The following is a 19,597-nucleotide window of genomic DNA, read 5'->3' on the forward strand; positions in this document are numbered from 1 at the left end:
CTTATTTCAGTCGTCATTAAAAATGTAATAATTTTACACCTACTATTTATTCTGTATGCATGATTTATGTGTAATTAGAGACAAAAATATAGGCATATCTGCTACCTAACTTTCTCGGCAACACCAGAATTAATTGCAAACGTTTGTTTCTTTGTTCTTTTTGCCAAATTATATTTTTGGTGACAATATCTTTATATTCTTTATCTTTGGCTCATTTTAACTCAAATCCCTGATCAGAAGCCAGTGTTTTATGTTTGCATACCCAACTTCCTCCAGTCTCTGCTTAATATACTCACATTCACACTAAAAGCTTTTAAAGTTGCCTACAACGCTTAGCAACAGCTATTTATATCTTATAACTGGTACCTATATTTTGTGTAAGTGTCTTTCTATTTTCCCAAAATTGAAAATAAAATAAATTAATCCTACGCTAATTTAAAATTCTGCCAAAATATCACTGGGTCATCGATAGGCACGAGCTCACGCATCGTAAATATTGTAACATTGTAATAGATGTCATAAATTAATATTTGTAATCAACGCCGATCACTATCCAATTTGCATTTTTATAAACTCGACCATTATAAACAAATTTATACTTAAAAAAAAAACATTTTATTTATTAAATAAATAATTAACATTTTGATGTAATTATTGATTTATTTAAATTAGACTAGACAATACAAAAGGATGAACAAATATTATTATTTTGTGAGTTAAAAAATCTGGTGCTATTGTTTCATTTTGATTGCATTTATTTATTGTTCTCACGACTGGGGTTTGCAGCGATATAATCCAAAGCCCTTTGAATAGCAGCAGGAATAGGTGGTGGAGTCGGCAAATGCTCTCCTTGTGGATGGAAGCCAGTCTCGTCAGCGATGTACACCACTCGAATTGTTTCACCTTCCGGGCTTTGGTATTGATATTGTCCTTGCATCACTTGCGCTTCTTGATCCGGCTGTCCTGCATTCTTCAAGAAACCTTGTTCTTCAGCAGAGATACCATTTCCGGTTTCATAAGCGTAGTTGTATGACCCATCAGGATTTACTTCACTTACTTGCCGAAGAATAGGAATATCATCAGCAACAACCAAATACACACATAACGCAAACACCTAGAATTAAAATATTAATTATAATATAAAAATTTATTTTATTTTTACTTACGAAAAGTTTCATTTTAGTAGAAATTTCTTTGAGTTTATAATTGAACGAATGTAAAGTCAATGATATCGATAGGCTTGTCGGGTCAGTTTATATGACTTGTTGGATGACTCTCCCTCTCTTTGAAGACGCCACAAAATTTTCGATAGTTCCAACTTGTTTAACACCATCTAATCGTGTGTTTAAATTGTTTAAGATGTGCGAGAAGACATCCAACTGTGATGAATAACCGATTATTTAATTTATCGGTGTGTAATATTTAATTTTACACATTCAAATTAAAATAGATGCATAAAAAGTGGGCGAGTTATATTATATTCAAAAAAACAATAGACTTAAACTGCCTGAAGCTACAATAAATTATACTGAATGTTACAACAAAATTATTAAATTATAATTTTTATATTACTTGGATGAAATTATAAGAAACATTTAGTATTTATCAGAAAAAGATATAAATCAAATAATTATGTAACAAATCTCGATGCGGTCAGTTAAAACATTTACATTTAAATATTGTCGCATCATCATATCATTAGTTGTCTAATTAACCTTTTTGTTTCGGCATTTCTACGCTCCGGTGCAAGTTTTCTCCGACGTTCTTTTACTTTTGCCAGATTGCGTCTGGTGTAATAGCCGCAATAAACTTGTATTTATAATGGAATATATGAATTGAAAAAGATTTTATTTGTTTGTTATAAATGAATAGAAGACGCGATTTGGCAATCAATTAAACAACTACTTATGTCAACGTGTTATGTCAACGAGAATGAGAACAAGAACACCGTGAAATTATGGACCATTCCATTCATTATATTCGGGAATCGTCAAATAGTTTTGTATTTTGTAAGAATTTTAAAGATCATCAGTTGTGTAAATTCTGATGATACACTATTTATGAAATTTAGATGATTTCGACATTTTTATTGCGTTGATTCAATGTCATAAAATGTATTCATAAATTATTTTATTAAATTTTCACTGAAAATTGTGAATTCTGTTGATTTCTTCTGGCTTAAGGTATAGGACAAAGGTAATTTTGCATATGCATTTCAACATTTAAAATAATTGCATAATTGCATAATTTATGCCCACAAATTTCATCTAATACGATGATTTATTATCCCGTCACATATTTTAACGTAAACCTACTTTAATAGTTGTGATATTTAATTTTACATCAAATCAGCAAACAATAAAAAATTAAATCCTGTAAGTTGTGAGCATTGAAAAAAATGTCAAATATTGTTGAATTGTTTCATTAACATAAAATTAAAATAATAAGTTTTTACATTTGGATATTGGTAGATATTATAAGTACAGATAATTTATCAAAAAATATTTTTAATTTATTGAATCATAAAACGTTTATTCAAACGATAACATAAAAAATTATTTGAATAAACGTTCTGAAGATACAATGACGGTAACACGAGAATTTACAACTAGATTCAATTACATACAGATAGTTACAAAAATATACGATTACTATACATGATCAAAGTTGCTTGGAGACAAATTTAAATTTAAGTTTAATTTATTTATAGTATAATGCGTGTGCGATGTATTTTTTGGCATGATTATAAACAGGTTGTGATGATCGACTGGATTTCATTGAAAACGTGTGATAAAAGTGTGACATCAACAAATTTACGTTTACAAAATATTGTGTTATGTGTCAATTTGGTTGCCTAAATTATCGTCGTTGTGGCGACTCGGTAGATGGCAGTGAAGCCAAGTAGTCAAGAGCTTTTTGAATGGCGGCTGGAATTGGAGGCGGTGTAGGTAAATGTGCACCCACAGGCTGGAAGCCATTTTCATCAGCAATGTAAGACAACTCGATGACTTGACCTTCAGGTGAGGTATACTTGTATTGACCTTGTGCTACTTGAGCTTCCTGCTCGGGCTGACCGGCATTTTTCAGGAAACCTTGTTCTTCAGCTGTGATACTGTTTCCTGTTTCATAACTAAAACAAAGATACTCTTTAATTATCCAAGAATACAATTATTAAACATCTAAACTTACTTCCACTTATAGGAACCATCAAAATTAACTTCCTGTTCTTGACGAAGAATTGGGACCGGTTCAGTTGTTGGTCCTTGAGGGGCGGCAATGGTAACGCCGATTAAAGCTACAAAAACCTAAAACACATCATTATTACTATGAGATTTTTAAAAGCCTATTAAGCAATTTGGTTTACACATTACTTAAAAATTACTTCACACGATTCTTTTATTGTTTCTCAAAATCTTGAAAATGTAATTTATGCGTCAATTTGCATAGGCTGACATTAACTTCACTTGCTTTGTAGTAGGCCGTCGCGCGCTACGAGATGTTGATTTATGAATTGGTAAATACTCGTAGTAAATTGAATGAAATTAAGCAAGACACTGCTGTATGATGAAGCTTAATTTTTACTCTCTCATAATGTAAACAGCAATGCAAATTAAAAAGAAGCAACGCCGTTAAAATAAAAAAAATATTAACACGTTAATTAGGCAACCAATAATACTCGCAATTAAATGTTCTAAAACTTATTCTGTAAAAACTAATATCTACACAATTTTTCATGGAGACTAAAAAAATTAATTAAAAATTGTAATTATATTACTTTTCAGTTATTAGTAAGTAAGCCCTATTTGCAATTTAATTTTTTTAATCTGTTAATACAATTTCAATAAAATTTAAAAAATTTAAAAAAATAAATAAAAATTAAAAAAAAATATATATTTTTTTCATTTATTATTAATAATAATTACTTACAATATATTTCATGATTGTTGATTACACTCCAATTAGCAGCACTAAAAATTAATCCAAAATTGCGATTGTTATAGCGATGCAAACAAGATGACAAACGACTCTGAGAATCCCCAGAGCCATCGGCAGAATTTATACCCGTGAGCATCAGCTTCTTCAGGCGGCATTGCTTGTAAGTAATCCCACCACGTGCGATGAACGCCAGCGCCCCTTCAAAAATAAAAATTCCAACACACACACACACACACACATAACTTTTGTGTTCCACTGTTCCACACATCATTCGAGTATTACCAGTACTGGTTTTGTTTATAATTTTATATTTTTAGACGCGAGCAATAAGGCAATAAGTGAAGTAATAATCAACGCACATCACGACTCCGAGGCGCTGAATAACAGAACAAAAGTGAATGAGTGAATAAGAAATAATCAACTAAGATGGATTGTAGATGTAAAAAAATATAATAATTCGTGCGTATTGCGAGAGCATCTAAGTTTGGAAGTTTCGGGTGACGAGGCTTCCCTTGCCCAATGCTGACCCGACCTTCTTTCTTTTCTCTATCAAAATAAATATCGATGCGCTAATGTTGAGAATGTAAGAAAATTAAATTAATTTCAATGTGTGATATAATCAGTATATTTCTTTAAAAATCACACAACAAAGAAACATGTAGGTATAAATTTATTTTCTATGGTATAGAAATAAAAATCTGAAACTTTTAAATGTTATAACAATACGATATATGTTTATATGTTTTGAGCGCTTTGATTTTTGACATTTGACTCTGGATAAAATATGAAAAAGGTAAGAATGAAAGCAGAGGCGTCGTTTGATGAATGAATCGCAACAAAATCGCTTGTAAGGCGTTACACATTCGCGTGTGTACTCGACAAAAAGGTGAAAAACTTTCGAATGTCTTTTTATTGTTATTAATATACGGGCGCAACCTTTACGGAAAAGGTTGCATCCGCAACACGCCGACACAAATCACAATACTCGTATCGTCTGCATGGAAACATGTAATATGCAATAAACATTACAAAAAGAAAAATGGTACCAAAAATTTTATTTTATTTTTGCTTAAATTTTGCAATGAATAAAAAAATGTTCAAAAAAACGAAAAAATATTTTTTATGCTTTTAAATCTATTCAATTACAATGCATTCAGAGTTTTTTAGTCTTTTTGTTGGCTTTGCATTGTTGATACATTCCGCTGTTGGCAGCTCGTAAACAAATTGTTTGCCCATCGCCCGGAATCGCAACAAAAGAATAAAGTGCGCAACGAGCGCGCTCAGCGCCGATTAGCAAAATTGCGTCTCGTTGTGTGCGCAAGTGTTATGTATTTCGTAAACATTTAATGCATTCTAATGGCTTTTCGCGTGTACAATTTAATCATCGACGTTTCTCATGAAAGAACTCTTTGCCAGTGAAGAATTTAAATACTTTAATACGTTTGTAAATAAATGAGCTAAAAAACGCAAGTTTTGTTTAATACGTGTCTGTTTTCTGACTTTAAATAGTTTACCAATGTGAAATTGGGTACAAAACGTTAGTAAAAATATTACTTAGATGTTAATTAAAAGTTCTTATTACTTTATGAAATTTAATCGTTGCGTTTCACAGGTTTAGGTTTAAAAGTGTTAATTAATTGTTTTATTGGTGCTTTTAACATGGATTTTATAGGTTAAAATCTTAAAATCTAAAAATAAATTCTTTAAAATGTTTAAATACGTAATATGTGCCCAAAATTGGCAAAAATGGCAATTTCTGGAGTGAAATTCAATTTTTTCTCACACGTTCCTTGTTTCATGGCAAATTTATGCATCGACCACTGACAGTTATTGCCGATTGTTATTTATTTATTTATCAGAATTTGCTTCTTGTCTGGCGCAACATTGAGAAAAGATTATGTAAAAGTCGCCCGCCCAGTACGAAAATACAAACTTCCTTAAACAAATATTCATATGTGAAGATATGACCATCTGAACAAAAACAAATAAGCAATAAACAGTATAAATTATAATAATATTATTTTATGGAATATCTTATACAAAATTTTGCTACATTTAGCATAAAATTTATTTAATTCAGACAGATTGAAACCAAATAGAAAGTGAATATTAAAATTATTTATTACAACAATTGTTCTACGCACAAAACATATTTTTAGCATAAAAGATTTTTAAATTTTGGGCCATTATTCTTGTTTTGTTTACTTTTGAAACAGTTCCGTTATGTAATTATGTGTTATTTATGAAAAGCCAAGCGGTGGCCTTCAACTTTAAGCCTAATTATCAAAAATCGCAGGATTCGACACGACTTCTCATGATTATCTAGATATTTAGAACGTGTTAATTATTTTGCGAGCGCGAATCATTTATTTCTTCAACTACATTTCAACAATTCATCGTTCAAACAATAAACACTCAAGACAATCGGCGAGCAAGAAAAAAAAACGAAAAACATGAATAATCTCTAGTGGAACATACAATTAACGTTGATATTGAAGGATTCTCAAAATATACATTATTTTAGATGGATCTACGACTTAAATTTTAAAACTTCCGCTTAGAATATAAATTTTTGATTTTTAAGTTTTTGAATGACTAATGTTTAAGAAGAAAAATTTTTCTTTTTGTGGTTTAATACTCATCGTATTACGAGTATCATTATTTCATCGATGATGAAGTTCCAGTTTGATGTACGGTTAAGTAGCACTCTCTCACATGAAGTTACTCAACGTAAGTAATATAAGTCTACGTGCACTTCTTTCGCACAAAAAGAAAGTTTGTCTGAAAGCGAAACGTAAACTTGGTTCTGTACAGATCTTGAGCTCTAAAAACTCTCAAGTTCTTAAACTCTAGAGTTCTCAAAATCTCGTTTTTTACTTAACGAACTTGACCTTTTGCTTTGTTTTTCACTTTCGCTCTTTGATTGTATCTATGTAGGTTTTAGTATTTTATTATTTCAGTAAATGCTTTCGTTTTCATTTGCTTTCATTTTCTTGCAATGAACTTGACCGAGTAAGACATTAAAGCACGTAATTAACTCTTTACTACAATAATTCGTTTTATTGACATTGTAAAAATGTCAAAATTATATCTTGACTTGAATGTACTTTTGAACTTTTGACCACAGTTCAAAAGTCATGATTTTTTCTTCTTTGAAATAATTGAGGTTGTCAATGCTTTCAGAAATGAAATGTTTTATTGTGTTTGTTTGTATTTTAGAAGGACAATAATGCCTCCAAACAGTTTATTGTGGGAATATTTCTGACATGGTCATCTTTTGATATTCATCATCAGAGCGTTTTCAATTACTCACACTTAATATGATTAACATTTGCAACTTTTATAACTATATATTAAAATATTGAATTATAAAAAATATTTGCTTAAACTTTTAAGATTTTATGATTTTTATGGCATGTTTACATATAAGGTGTTACCATATGTTAATTTAATTTTTAGGTTCGTATCATAAAACCGCATCATTTATCAAGAAGCATCAGCGCACATTTTTTATTGTTAATTTTTTATAGCTGTGTCAAGTTTATTTAGCAGATAATATTAGCAAAAAACGCATTCAAAATGAATAAAATGCTATCGATAGTTATTCCATAAATGCATAAAGTTATTCGTACCTTAAAAAATGTTAATTGTCAGAAGCCGACAGACGATTACGAAAAGTTTAATTTTGAAAGTGTGACCTATTGCAGCAACTAGAGTTTAAATTTGCGTATACGCCTCACTTTCATTACTCTCATATATCAAATCTGTAAATACTGTGGTATACATAAAAATTAATACTGTATATTTAGCTATTATATTTAATTTCTTCAATTTTGGGTTTAATGAGTTGTGATACAGATTTTCAAATTGTTTTTCACGTATTTTTATAAGACACAGTTGATAATGCAAAATATTTAATTTTTTCTTCCACCTTAAAACGCGAGTTTTCCACGGTTTTAGATACAAAAGTTGTACTTTAATCATGACCGTGACTAAAGTAATTTACTCACGGGTTTTATGCACGGGGCGGAGCCTGCGCCTGCGCGTTTCCTACGGTGCAGCACATATAAGGTGTTACCATATGTTAATTTAATTTTTAGGTTCGTATCATAAAACCGCATCATTTATCAAGAAGCATCAGCGCACATTTTTATTGTTAATTTTTTTTTATAGATGTGTCAAGTTTATTTAGCAGATAATATTAGCAAAAAAACGCATTCAAAATAAATAAAATGCTATCGATATTTATTCCATAAATGCATAAAGTTATTCGTACCTAAAAAAAATGTTAATTGTCAGAAGCCGACAGACGATTACGAAAAAGTTTAATTTTGAAAGTGTGACCTATTGCACCAACTAGAGTTTAAATTTGCGTATACGCCTCACTTTCATTACTCACATATATCAAATCTGTAAATACTGTGGTATACATAAAAATTAATACTGTATATTTAGCTATTATATATAATTTCTTCATTTTTGGGTTTAATGAGTTGTGATACAGATTTTCAAATTGTTTTTCACGTATTTCTTATAAGACACAGTTGATAATGCAAAAATATTGAATTTTTTTCTTCCACCTTAAAGCGCGAGTTTTCCACGGTTTTTAGATACAAAAGTTGTACTTTAATCATGGCCGTAACTAAAGTACTTTACTCACGGGTTTTATGCACGGGGCGGAGCCTGCGCCTGCGCGTTTCCCTACGGTGCAGCACAAAACTATATGATACAAATTGATACTTAATAAACTATTGAAAAATTTGTAACACCCATTTCAAAAAAGAAATAATAACCAAATTGTATTTTATTGTTTTATTGTATATTATTTATTAATTGTTATGTTAATTAAATTTTTCGCCGACAAAGTTAAGAATTTCCTAATTCACTCGATGACCGTGAGTGTTTTAGGTCACCAATATCATAACTCAATTCACGCTTGCGACTAATTTACGCTCAACTGTGGCAACAATGAACAGAACTCATTAACAAAAAAACGTTGACAGCCAGTAATGAAGCAATAAACTTTTTCTTGCTAAATTTAACCCAACTAAGTGCCATTTATTGGCTTTATGATGAAGTTAATAATTTTCTATAATATCATTTAATTGTTTTGAAATTAATTTGTATTATTAATAAACGTGATAAAGTTATGTGTTTACGGCCATAATTCATACCGAAAATATTTGCGAAACAATTATCTCGTCCGTGAATCAAAATGTTTTTATCGCAAAGCGTGTTGTCGATGCAATTTCCATTGGGATTGTTGTAGGTATTATTCAAGCGTGTCACGCATTTATAATAAACCTAATTCGTTAATTCGACGTTTTAAAACGTAACCGATCGTAACAAGCGCAAAGTATGCTGTTTACTGAAGCTCAGACGGTTAGACTTGATTAAAGTTGAGTAAATTGAGTCCTTCCTATCTGATTGATTCGTCGATATTTAAAACTTTTAACGTTGCCTGTCAAGTAAATATAATTTGAACTTACAGGAATATTGCATTGTAACTTGTTCAACGAATTGTCAATTAATAGTGATTAAGATTAATAACCTTTCACTTTATTAGTATGCCACAGAGACATAAGGTAAAGTACTGGAAACTTTATTAAAATTTAAGATTTATTCCTTATTTAGTTGTAATTTTATAATTGCAAATAATTGGTTGTTTGTGACGCTTTCAGGCAAAAACCTATTAATTAATTTTGATCAAGGTTTGAATGGAGATTGTTTGGACCAAGGAAACGGAAGATTGCTTTTTGATGCAAACGTCAAACATCAACATTTTTGATTTTTTTAAATAAAAATGAGGATCGTATTTACAAATTTAGCTCATAATTAAATCAAGATTATATTTTATTAAGATTTACGCCAACAAAAAACAAAATTTAACGCAGTTGTAAGAAAAAAACATCAAAATGTTTCGCTTGCTACTTAGCAACCATTTTTGATTGGTTAATTTATAGCCATCTTTACTACTAACCGTTTGATTAAATTATATTTATTCGTATAGCCAATTAAATAAAGATTGAGTTAATGCAAATTACAAGATGACAACAGGACAATCATCCACAGCCTTGAGGAATAGTCGTAGTTCATCGTTGATTTTAAAACATGATTGGTTTATTTGCCTCTGCCTGGTTTTCTTTATTACATCATACGAAGAAATACTACAACCGCAAAAAAAGTAACAAACAAGCGTGTTTGCTCACAACACACATGCAAATCACTTGTTTACCAACACGACATTAATCCATTAATTAATGATATTGTATGCCAGAGTTTCTCAACATTTTTATACGAAATTCAAGTTTGGCCTAAGATAATGTAAAACTCGTCCTTTTCCAATGGTCACTTGCACTATTATTTGATATAATTTTATTTTTTTAGCAAAAACTTTGTTTTCTTTATTGAATTTTATTTTCTTTTGTAATTCTCTAGGACAAGGCTAGGAATAAACGCTCTATTCAGCTCTACAACCTCAAAAAGTTCAATTTTCTAAAACGTGTCGTGGAATAATGCATATTCGCAAAGTTTGAGAAGCACTGGGTCCTTCACTGTTGACAATCACAGTAGTCACCATTTTATCGTAATCAATTAAACATTTTCTTGTTAAATATAAATAAATTATACGCTTACTGTGTCATAATGTCAACAAATTGTTTTTTTTCCTTTAATTTCTCATTAATTATAGTCAAAATAATTTTAAAACAACCTATGACGATAGTAATAATTTATTTACATGATTAATATTGTTAGTGTCTATTATGTATACATTTTTGAATGTTCATTTGCACTTGAGTTGGCGTAAAAATGATAATCACATCGTTCCCATTTCGCATGTGCGCAATAAGAGGCCCTGTATGTGTGTAATCAAAATCATAGCCGCCGTTTGGATTTGCTATTGGTGAAGGAGCAGGTGCGGCAAAACCTAAAAAGTCAAATAAGTGTAAGTAATATGTATAGGTACATAACAAATTAACTAAGTAAGATTAAAATATGTAACAAATTTGTACTCACTAATTGCAACAAGTGACATTAAAACAACTACGGCAGAAATTAATTTCATATTCATGGTGAACTATGTGCATACCTTGCACTTCCAAATGAAACACTGAATAATTTTTTTCTTTAAGAATTGTTGTAACATTTTTACAAATATATTTGTTTTCTCATATTTATAATATTTATATGGTAATGAGCTATAAATATTTGATTGAGTATAAGTTATAAACAATTTAATTGACGCACGGATAAATATTACAATTAGCTGTTAATTAAATTAGTACAACGCCAAATGTCAATTAGGAAATATAAACCATCCAAACAAAAGTTGAAAAGTAAAAAAAAATACAACTTTTTACTTACTTTTCTTTACTTCTCTTTCAAAAATAAGCAAAAGTGAACAAAATAATTTTTACGATTTTTTTCAAGAATCTAAACTGAATTTAATAAATAATAATCACACCAAATAGTTCAAAATAAGCAGAAAGAATTTTTCGATCAGATTATAATGAAAAGAATAAAAAATATATTAGAATTGTATATTACTCATATCATTTTATTTAAAAAATGCATGCAACTTAAAAAATGAACACAACACATACGAATAATTTGTGTTACAAATATCGTGTGAATAAAATATAATCGTGTATGGTACAGACTGTTGTCAAAGTATAAAACTATGTCTTTGCTAATTATCGATAATAACATACATTGTACTGCGTATACCTAATACATGATCAAAGCAATTTGTACATCAGTAAATTAAAGCTGCAATAACTTAATTTATGTGCGATAATACATTTTCTGTGCATTTGCGAAAAAAAGACTCCAAGAAATATCTGCATCATCCAAAAACCAGGAAATAAGGAACCAGGGAATAAAATAGAGGGGATAAAATAAAAATCGGGATGTATAGAAGATATGTGTGTGTTTCTGACTAATTAGAACTGGAAGCTTAAATACGTAGTTTTCAAGATTCAAGTTGATTCAAGTTGCAAGCGGTGTAGATTGTGCCCAGGGTGCTATATTAGTCTTCTATCAGTGACGAAAACTCTAAACAGCATTATTATTTTATTATTACTCATAATAATGCTTTAAAATTGTATTAAACTCACTTAATATTTGTAACCGTTGCCGCCCCCATTACCACCACCTCCACCACCACCATTTCCACTTGGATAACCAGCGCTACCACCTTCACCACCACCGGCTGCTTCTTCAGCGGCGTTCATTTCCAGTGACTTGAGGATTTCATCAGGGATTGGTGGCGGTGTTGGCAGATGATCACCTTTGGGAACGAAACCATTCTCATCGGCGGTGTATTCTACGGTGATGACATTACCATCTGGGTCCGTGTAGGAATAGGAACCTTTCACGGATTCAATTTCATTTTCGGAACCAGCGTTTTTCAATTCACCTTGTTCTTCGGCTTTGATTCCATTTGATGTTTCATAGCTACAATCATTTTATAATCAGATACAAATCAATGGAAAATAAAACAGATTTTAATATAAATTACCTAAATTTTTATTTTTTGAATTTATTTTCTCTCAAATCCGCAAAATATATACTCAATTATATATTAAAAAATAAAACTGTGTAAAAATGCGCTCCAGAGCCATCTGGATGAGAATTATAGAACAATAATTCTTAATAAATCTCCATATCAACTTTAATCACTTATTTTACATCTTTTAAGTAATATTTTTGCAACAAAAAGTAGTCAATATTATTTTCCTTATTCAAAAGTATCACTACACAAAAATTTATCAAAATTGGTCCGGTGGTTTTTCCGTAAAAGCGTAATATATAAACAAACTAACATACACTTATATATAAAATATAAATAATGATTACCTGTATTTATAATTGCCATCTCCATTATTTTCATTTTCATAACTCAGGATAGTGGCATCTGCATCAGGATTGCTTCCTCCAGCCCCACCTCCGCCACCTCCACCGCCTCCACCGCCACCGCCGCCTCCTCCACCTCCTCCTGATCCACCTCCGGGTGGTCCATATGTGCCACCAGGTTTACCACCTAAAAAATCATTAAAATAAAATAATTAATTCCTTCAAATCGTTGTTGCTAAATTAGCTACAACTGCGAAATCATGAATTTAGCAATCGAACATCTAACTGTTTGCAATATCAAGACTAGCAGTCGGATTGTAAACAGATTCGCGCGATATTCGAAAGGATCGTGCACTCATCCACCCTTCACGTTGATTTTATTTGGAGCACGTAATAACCTTTCACGAGTTTTCGACGAACACGCGATGCACATCGCAAGACGCTATTTCACTCGCTGCTGCTTGAGTTACGAGCGAATGCAACGCGCCGCTGATATGTTAAAGACAAAAGAACTAACAACAACCGCAAGAACAATTAATTTATTCTAATCTTGAACTTTACAATTGCAGAAGTTACTATTGTAATAACTATTATATTGTAATTTGCATATACTATTAAAAAAACTTCATTAATATAAATGTTAATTTTATTAAGACTTACCACCGCCGCCAGGTCTTGGTGGTTCAATAATCGGTCCGCCACCAGCGCCGCCCGCACCATTCGGCGGCAGATACGTGTTTTCCAAGCGTGCTGCGCACGACACACTCACCAACGTTGCGACGATCAACTGCAAACATAAACAACGCGCTGTTGAGATTTATATTCGAATGAAATAAACAACTCTCGCTTGTTGCTACCCATTCTTCCTCCGTTCACCGCGCACGAAGATATCATACAATCGAAAGATTCTTCAAGAGATTCAAGTATTTTGCTACTTTTAACAAACTTTCAACTGTTTTGAATTTACAAAATCGTTTAAAATGAAATCGCAGCCATCTTGAATTTTTATATTCATGGTAAAAATATTTTGGAAAATGCTCATTTTGGATTAGTTTATGCTCAATTACGCATATACGCATACATCGGTCCATTTATAGTTTCAGGGTTTCGCGAAAGAAGCCTAGATGTAAATGACAAGCGTGAATGTTTACTAAGCACGTCGAATGTCGTATCTCGGGCAAGGTTATGATGCGCAACCATTAAACTCATTAACGCTTTAAGCTGCAACTTGTTCTACATAAGTATTTTATTCGCGCATGCGCAGAAAATTTACAAGATAAAAACATGTAATTGACAAAATAAATACATTTGGAATAATTATTCAAATCACTTGCATCATCCAATGTACATTTATGTCTCAGTTATCGCTTGGGATTTGTTGCAATCGTAAAATATGTAACCGCACGGTCGTGTTTGGAAACAACTTCATCTTGGCTCGCCAAGAGCACACACCACCTAACAAAACAAGCTAGTGTCTTGTTATGTTGTCTTTTGCACGACACTCGAGATGATGATGCACGACGATGCTCATCACGGCAGTCTCGGACTCGACGGTTACGTTGTCATAAATCGCGATACTAATATGGACGCGGCGGCGCGACTTGTGTGAGTCGAAAGATGAGCCGATTGCGCAAGCCTGCCGATAAGAGCAATTCGCAATGCAATATGAGATGCGCTTGTGTTGCATCGCGTTGCGTTGCGTTGGAAGGAAAGTACGAGAGCAAGTACTTTGGCGGAGAATTTATCACCATCGAAGGTGGTTCTCGGCTTCCTTGATCGCTCGAAATAGATTTATCTGCACGCCTGCCCACGGTGTTGCGTGACACGCGCGGAGACGTCTAGGTATTTCACCTTATTTCGTTTTACTCACTGCGCTTCTTTTTTTTTATTACGCGGTTAGATATTAAGTAATTTTTCAATTAATTGGAAATTGATCGATTGCTAATTTTGGTTTGTGAGAATGCGTGTGAACTTATGTAAGTTTTATGTATAGAATTCTTAGATTTTAATGAAATTAAACATTTGTATCCAAACAATTACTTATATCAATTTTATTAGTAGAAATTTGATAATTTTATAGCAGTTTAAATATTTTAACAAAATATTTGTAGAAAATTAACGTTATATTACAGTCAATTCTATATGTTTCTATTTCTTAAATTTTACTATTTTGCACTAAAATTCAATTTTTTGCATTTAATGCCTTCACCTGTCTCAAAACACCTTAAACAAAACATTTCCTAATGAGCGCTATTAACTTTTATGAACTGTGTAAATTGCAGTAGCTTTTATATTTTACTACTTGATTTCGGTTTACAAATTAAAAAGAAAATCAAAAAATAATTTTTTTCGTAATTCTATATCAATAATAATCTATACAAAATTTGTGTTAATTGTAATCTTTAAATAACTAAATATTTTAATTAAATTTATCTGAAACATTTAATATTTCTTTAGATAATATAATTAAATCAATTATTTTGTGTAAATTTGAATTGAATTTGTTTCAAAATGTGATTTTCGTTAATATTTCCATAAGTATTAACAAATTAAGAATTATACAATAAAACTTTGCACTTACCCACTTCATTATTCACTTGTTTAAAATTTTCTACACACTTTGGTATGATACCAGCACAAAAAAAACGTAATTTGCAAACCGTAAAACCTAAGATTACAATGTATTGATTTAAATATTGGTAGCTACCGAGCAATTGGTAAAACCGCTAATGCAGATAATTGCCGCCGAATCTTCCCTTTATATATCGCATCAAAATCGGAGCAGCCACCCCGCCGGGATTTCGTCGCCGGCGTCGCATACCAACCACCCCACTCTCTNTTTTTAACAAAATATTTAGAAAATTAACGTTATATTACAGTCAATTTATGTTTTATTTCTTAAATTTTAATATTTTGGACTAAAATTAATTTTTTTGCATTTAATGCCTTCACCTGTCTTAAAACACCTTAAACAAAACATTTTACGACTGCTATTAACTTTTACAAACTGTGTAAGATGCAGTAGCTCATATTTTACTAGCAAATTTGGATGCCTACTGCGATTTAGATTTCGGTTAACAAATTTTTTTTTTAATTTTAAAATTTGCATTTTCAGTAATTCTACATCAATAATATTTGTATTATTACAAAATTTGTATTAACTTTAATCTCAAAATAACTAAATATTTTAATTAAATTGAACAGAAACATTAAATATTTCTTTAGATAACATAATTAAATCAATTATTTGGTATAAATTTGAATTTAATTTGTTTTTAAAATGTGATTTTTGTTAATATTACTGTAGATCATAATAACTTATAAATTATACAATGAAGAAAATTTGCACTTACCCACTTCATTATTCACTTGTTTAAAATTTTCTACACACTTTGGTATGATACCAGCACAAAAAAAACGTAAATTGCAAACCGTAAAACCTAAGATTACAATGTATTGATAAAGTATTGGTAGCTACCGAGCAATTGACAAAACCGCTAATGCAGATAATTGCCGCCGAATCTTCCCTTTATATATCGCATCAAAATCGGAGCAGCCACCCCGCCGGGATTTCGTCGCCGGCGTCGCATGTACCAACCACCCCACTCTCGGAAAGTGCATCAAATGCATCGAAAAAGCGCCTAATACATGTAATGCCGCTCCATTAGGAGCATTAGAGCACACATCACGACGGTGATGGTCGCATCGACAAATTAATCAGAACACATTTTCGTGCAGGAATCTCAACGATTCATCATTGTGTCATTCTTTTCGGTTTAATCTAATTACATTTGCATCAAAATTCAAAGAATTATACTAATATGTGTTTAAATACACAATTTGCTCTTGATAACTAAATGTTTTCTATACCTACGTAATCATGTAATGTAATGCAATGTAATGTGTAATGAGTTGTAATGCTGCTGAGATGCTGCTCATCATCATATTGATTTGCACACGTTTTATGTATTTTTACGCATTGGTGACCTGCTATTACAGAAATGCGTTTCAATTTATAGCTTTAATTACTTGCAAAGTTTATTGATGCGTTGAAATCCATTAAAATTATTGATAAAATTGACATGTATAACCTAAGTTATACGTTAACCACGCATAGGCAACCAAAATAACATTTAATTTAATTTTTTTATAATTTTTAATTTTTTTAATTTTTGAAGGTGTATAATGCATAAATGTGATGCATATTCTCATTGTTCGTAAACCTTTATAAATATTAGAACATCCCATTAAAATGTCATACATTGCATGTCCTTTCATTGCTAATATTTTTAAACAGTTATAAATTTATGCACACAAAAAGCCATTGAGTTATTGATGTCGGCCGTAAATAAATAAATTTGTAACCTCTACGTGAAGAGTTGTCTAACAATGTTCTATATATTTATTATGATAATTGTTTCACATGCGCCAACAAAATCGGCTTAGCGATGGCACTCATAGCGCATACTCGTACTTCAAAAGGATGGTGCAATCGCGTGTCAGTAAACGATACTTGCGCGGCGAATTTATTGTTAACCAACTTTTATGAGATCGCGATCGAGATCGGTCGGCGAAAGGCAAATGAATATACTTAGAGACATTCGTAAGCATAATGCATAAAATTTTTATTTATTTTATACAAATCATCCTTCAATTTTCTATTCTAGTGTTTTTGAATTTTGTTTAACAAAATAAAAAATAAGCTTTTATGCAAATCATCACCGAATTGATGGAATATTCATTCAATAAACCTAAAAATTACCTATAATCATAATAATTAATTGCTAACTTATACGCAATGTGTGAATGTGTAAATGTGAGAACGGCTAATCATTACATAATAAATTTAAACATTCCACGCTGTTTTGCTTTTGTGCGAGCGTGATGGAACGCGCAGGATTCGTGCAGAATTATTTCAAAGCGCTCGTCAATCTTCCACCGCACACAAAAAGAAGTTGCAACTGGTCGAGCCCTCTTTTCATCTCCAAAGCAAGTTGAATCTCATATTAAGACAATTTTATCGACGATTTTTTTTCTTTTCAGGTGAAATAATATTTTAATTTATCCAGTTAATGATTGTAACAAACGCATGAAACAAAATGGTAATTTCAATCGTATTGCCGTTGACATTTACGCCTCATTTGTATTGAATAACGAAGCGTCGTGGATCTATTTAGGTACTTTTCGCCATATGTTTTTTGCAAATGGCGTCCGCCGATGCGTTGCGCAAGCGACAGTGCAGACGGCCTGCAAGGTCGACGCATCTGTCGACGCAGCTGTGCGTGGTAATCTGTTTATCGTTTTAATTGATTAATTATAATAGAGTATAGGTAAATGCGTGTGAAATTCACTCATCTCATTAGATGTGCCATCACTATCACTTGATGGTCTTGATGGTTCTTCATTCTTGAAGCTAATACCGTATTCAATGACATGATAAGGCATTGACAATTAGCAGGCATTAGAATGCGCAATCAGCATTGAGGTATTAAGACATTAGTCTGAATTCTTTTGGATTCTTTGGGTATTTGGAATGTCATTTTATTACTGGCAAGAGGAATTTTATCTATAGCGGTTTGCGCACATGTAAATTTTAATTTAAAAAAAAACATCAAATTTGTTTTATAAATGTATTTTTACTGAGAGCGTTTTTAGTCACGGCAATGCCGTCACTACTTTATTTACGAGCATTATCTACGGGGCGGAGCTTGCGCCTGCGCATTTGCCTACGGTGCAGCACCAGACCGTCGCCAGTCAAACATTTATATCCTTACATTTCCCGGTGGTGTACGAGCGAATTTCAAAGATTTAAAATACAAAAACCTCAACCGGGAAATAAAATGTATGGAAAACTCTAGTTTGGCCACTTGATTAAGATGCTAATATTTATTCATTAAATCGTTTATTCATTTTTATTGAGAAAACAGACCAGTAATTTTTATTTCTTACCCAAACCACCTCCAGCTAAAAATAATTGTAAGGCAGTACCAATTCGAGCACTTCTTGGTTTCATGTTGCGAACCAAATATTCATGTAACGTTCTGTAATAGAAATTCGGTTCTTTCATCCCTAAAAAACATTACTTATTAATTTAAATTTGAGTAATAAAGTTGATACATAGGTACAAAGAAGGTGCATGATTTATATCATTGCTGTCACCAGATCTACGGATAACATAACGGCATTCCAGTAATTGGACGCAAACAACTGCAAGCAGCAAAACCACGAAGAAGGATTTCATTTTTGAACAGATGTATTACTTTTCTGAAAAATGAGTTCCAGATAACTAACATAAGATTAAAAAAACTTCTTATATACTTCCATTTTATCGTGGAACTATGCACAAAAATGCAAAATGCGATGTATAAACAATTAAATCATGAATCAATTTTAATGTACCAGAACCATTTATTGCCCATAAGATAAGTTACAATGAGGATACAAAAGACAATAAAACCATAAATGCTATAATTATTAATAATTACACACAAAAATATATCTTCTACTTCTTCCTTTAATGCGCCGGTTTTTCAATAGTTTTGTGAAAATTGGAAAAGTGGAACTACTTTTAATACATCAAACGTGGCAAAATAAAGAATTATAGCTAATCTAACTGATATGAAATTAATTAATGTATTATATTTATTTACTCAAAAATGCAAAATGCAATATATAAACAAATACATTTTTATAAAAAATATTTATTTATTAAACATTATACGTGATTTTGGATTTACAATTTTATTTTTGAGTTGACATGTTTCGCCCAGAGGGCATCTTCATAAACTGACTTTAGTAGGTTTGT

General features: G+C 31.4%; 3 protein-coding genes across 3 annotated transcripts; all 3 read right to left on the bottom strand.

Moving 5' to 3' along the window:
• Positions 1 to 640: 640 nt before the first annotated feature.
• On the bottom strand, positions 641 to 1,214 carry LOC135802059 (endocuticle structural glycoprotein SgAbd-8-like). The gene is made up of 2 exons (XM_065315589.1): positions 1,167 to 1,214; positions 641 to 1,114 (listed from the first exon to the last, which is right to left on the bottom strand). Exons 1-2 carry the CDS (start codon positions 1,176 to 1,178, stop codon positions 755 to 757), a joined length of 372 nt encoding a protein of 123 aa, XP_065171661.1. The 5' UTR covers positions 1,179 to 1,214; the 3' UTR covers positions 641 to 754.
• A 1,276-nt stretch (positions 1,215 to 2,490) lies between these two features.
• LOC135802056 (endocuticle structural glycoprotein SgAbd-8-like) lies at positions 2,491 to 4,020 on the bottom strand. Its single transcript, XM_065315586.1, has 3 exons — positions 3,928 to 4,020; positions 3,190 to 3,305; positions 2,491 to 3,130 (listed from the first exon to the last, which is right to left on the bottom strand). Exons 1-3 carry the CDS (start codon positions 3,937 to 3,939, stop codon positions 2,860 to 2,862), a joined length of 399 nt encoding a protein of 132 aa, XP_065171658.1. The 5' UTR covers positions 3,940 to 4,020; the 3' UTR covers positions 2,491 to 2,859.
• A 7,453-nt stretch (positions 4,021 to 11,473) lies between these two features.
• Positions 11,474 to 15,509, bottom strand: LOC135802083 (pupal cuticle protein 20-like). Its single transcript, XM_065315611.1, has 5 exons — positions 15,374 to 15,509; positions 13,453 to 13,579; positions 12,796 to 12,979; positions 12,054 to 12,393; positions 11,474 to 11,991 (listed from the first exon to the last, which is right to left on the bottom strand). The coding sequence occupies exons 1-4, from the start codon at positions 15,380 to 15,382 to the stop codon at positions 12,054 to 12,056; spliced, it is 660 nt and encodes a 219-aa protein (XP_065171683.1). The 5' UTR covers positions 15,383 to 15,509; the 3' UTR covers positions 11,474 to 11,991.
• Between the last annotated feature and the right edge of the window lie 4,088 nt (positions 15,510 to 19,597).

This window comes from Atheta coriaria, unplaced genomic scaffold (assembly GCF_025399875.1).
Source record: "Atheta coriaria isolate IRGN ID8LTWV9N9 unplaced genomic scaffold, Caltech_Dcor_3.1 hic_scaffold_15_pilon, whole genome shotgun sequence".
NCBI classification, from domain to species: domain Eukaryota; kingdom Metazoa; phylum Arthropoda; class Insecta; order Coleoptera; family Staphylinidae; genus Dalotia; species Dalotia coriaria.

What these genes read in the sequence shown, in the direction of transcription:
- LOC135802056 (XM_065315586.1), bottom strand. An exon ending in GATGGTTCCTATAAGTGGAA is followed by an intron (nt 3,131 to 3,189) that starts GTAAGTTTAGAT and finishes TCTTTGTTTTAG; the next exon opens with TTATGAAACAGGAAACAGTA.
- LOC135802083 (XM_065315611.1), bottom strand. An exon ending in ACCAAGACCTGGCGGCGGTG is followed by an intron (nt 12,980 to 13,452) that starts GTAAGTCTTAAT and finishes ATGATTTTTTAG; the next exon opens with GTGGTAAACCTGGTGGCACA. An exon ending in GATGGCAATTATAAATACAG is followed by an intron (nt 12,394 to 12,795) that starts GTAATCATTATT and finishes AAATGATTGTAG; the next exon opens with CTATGAAACATCAAATGGAA.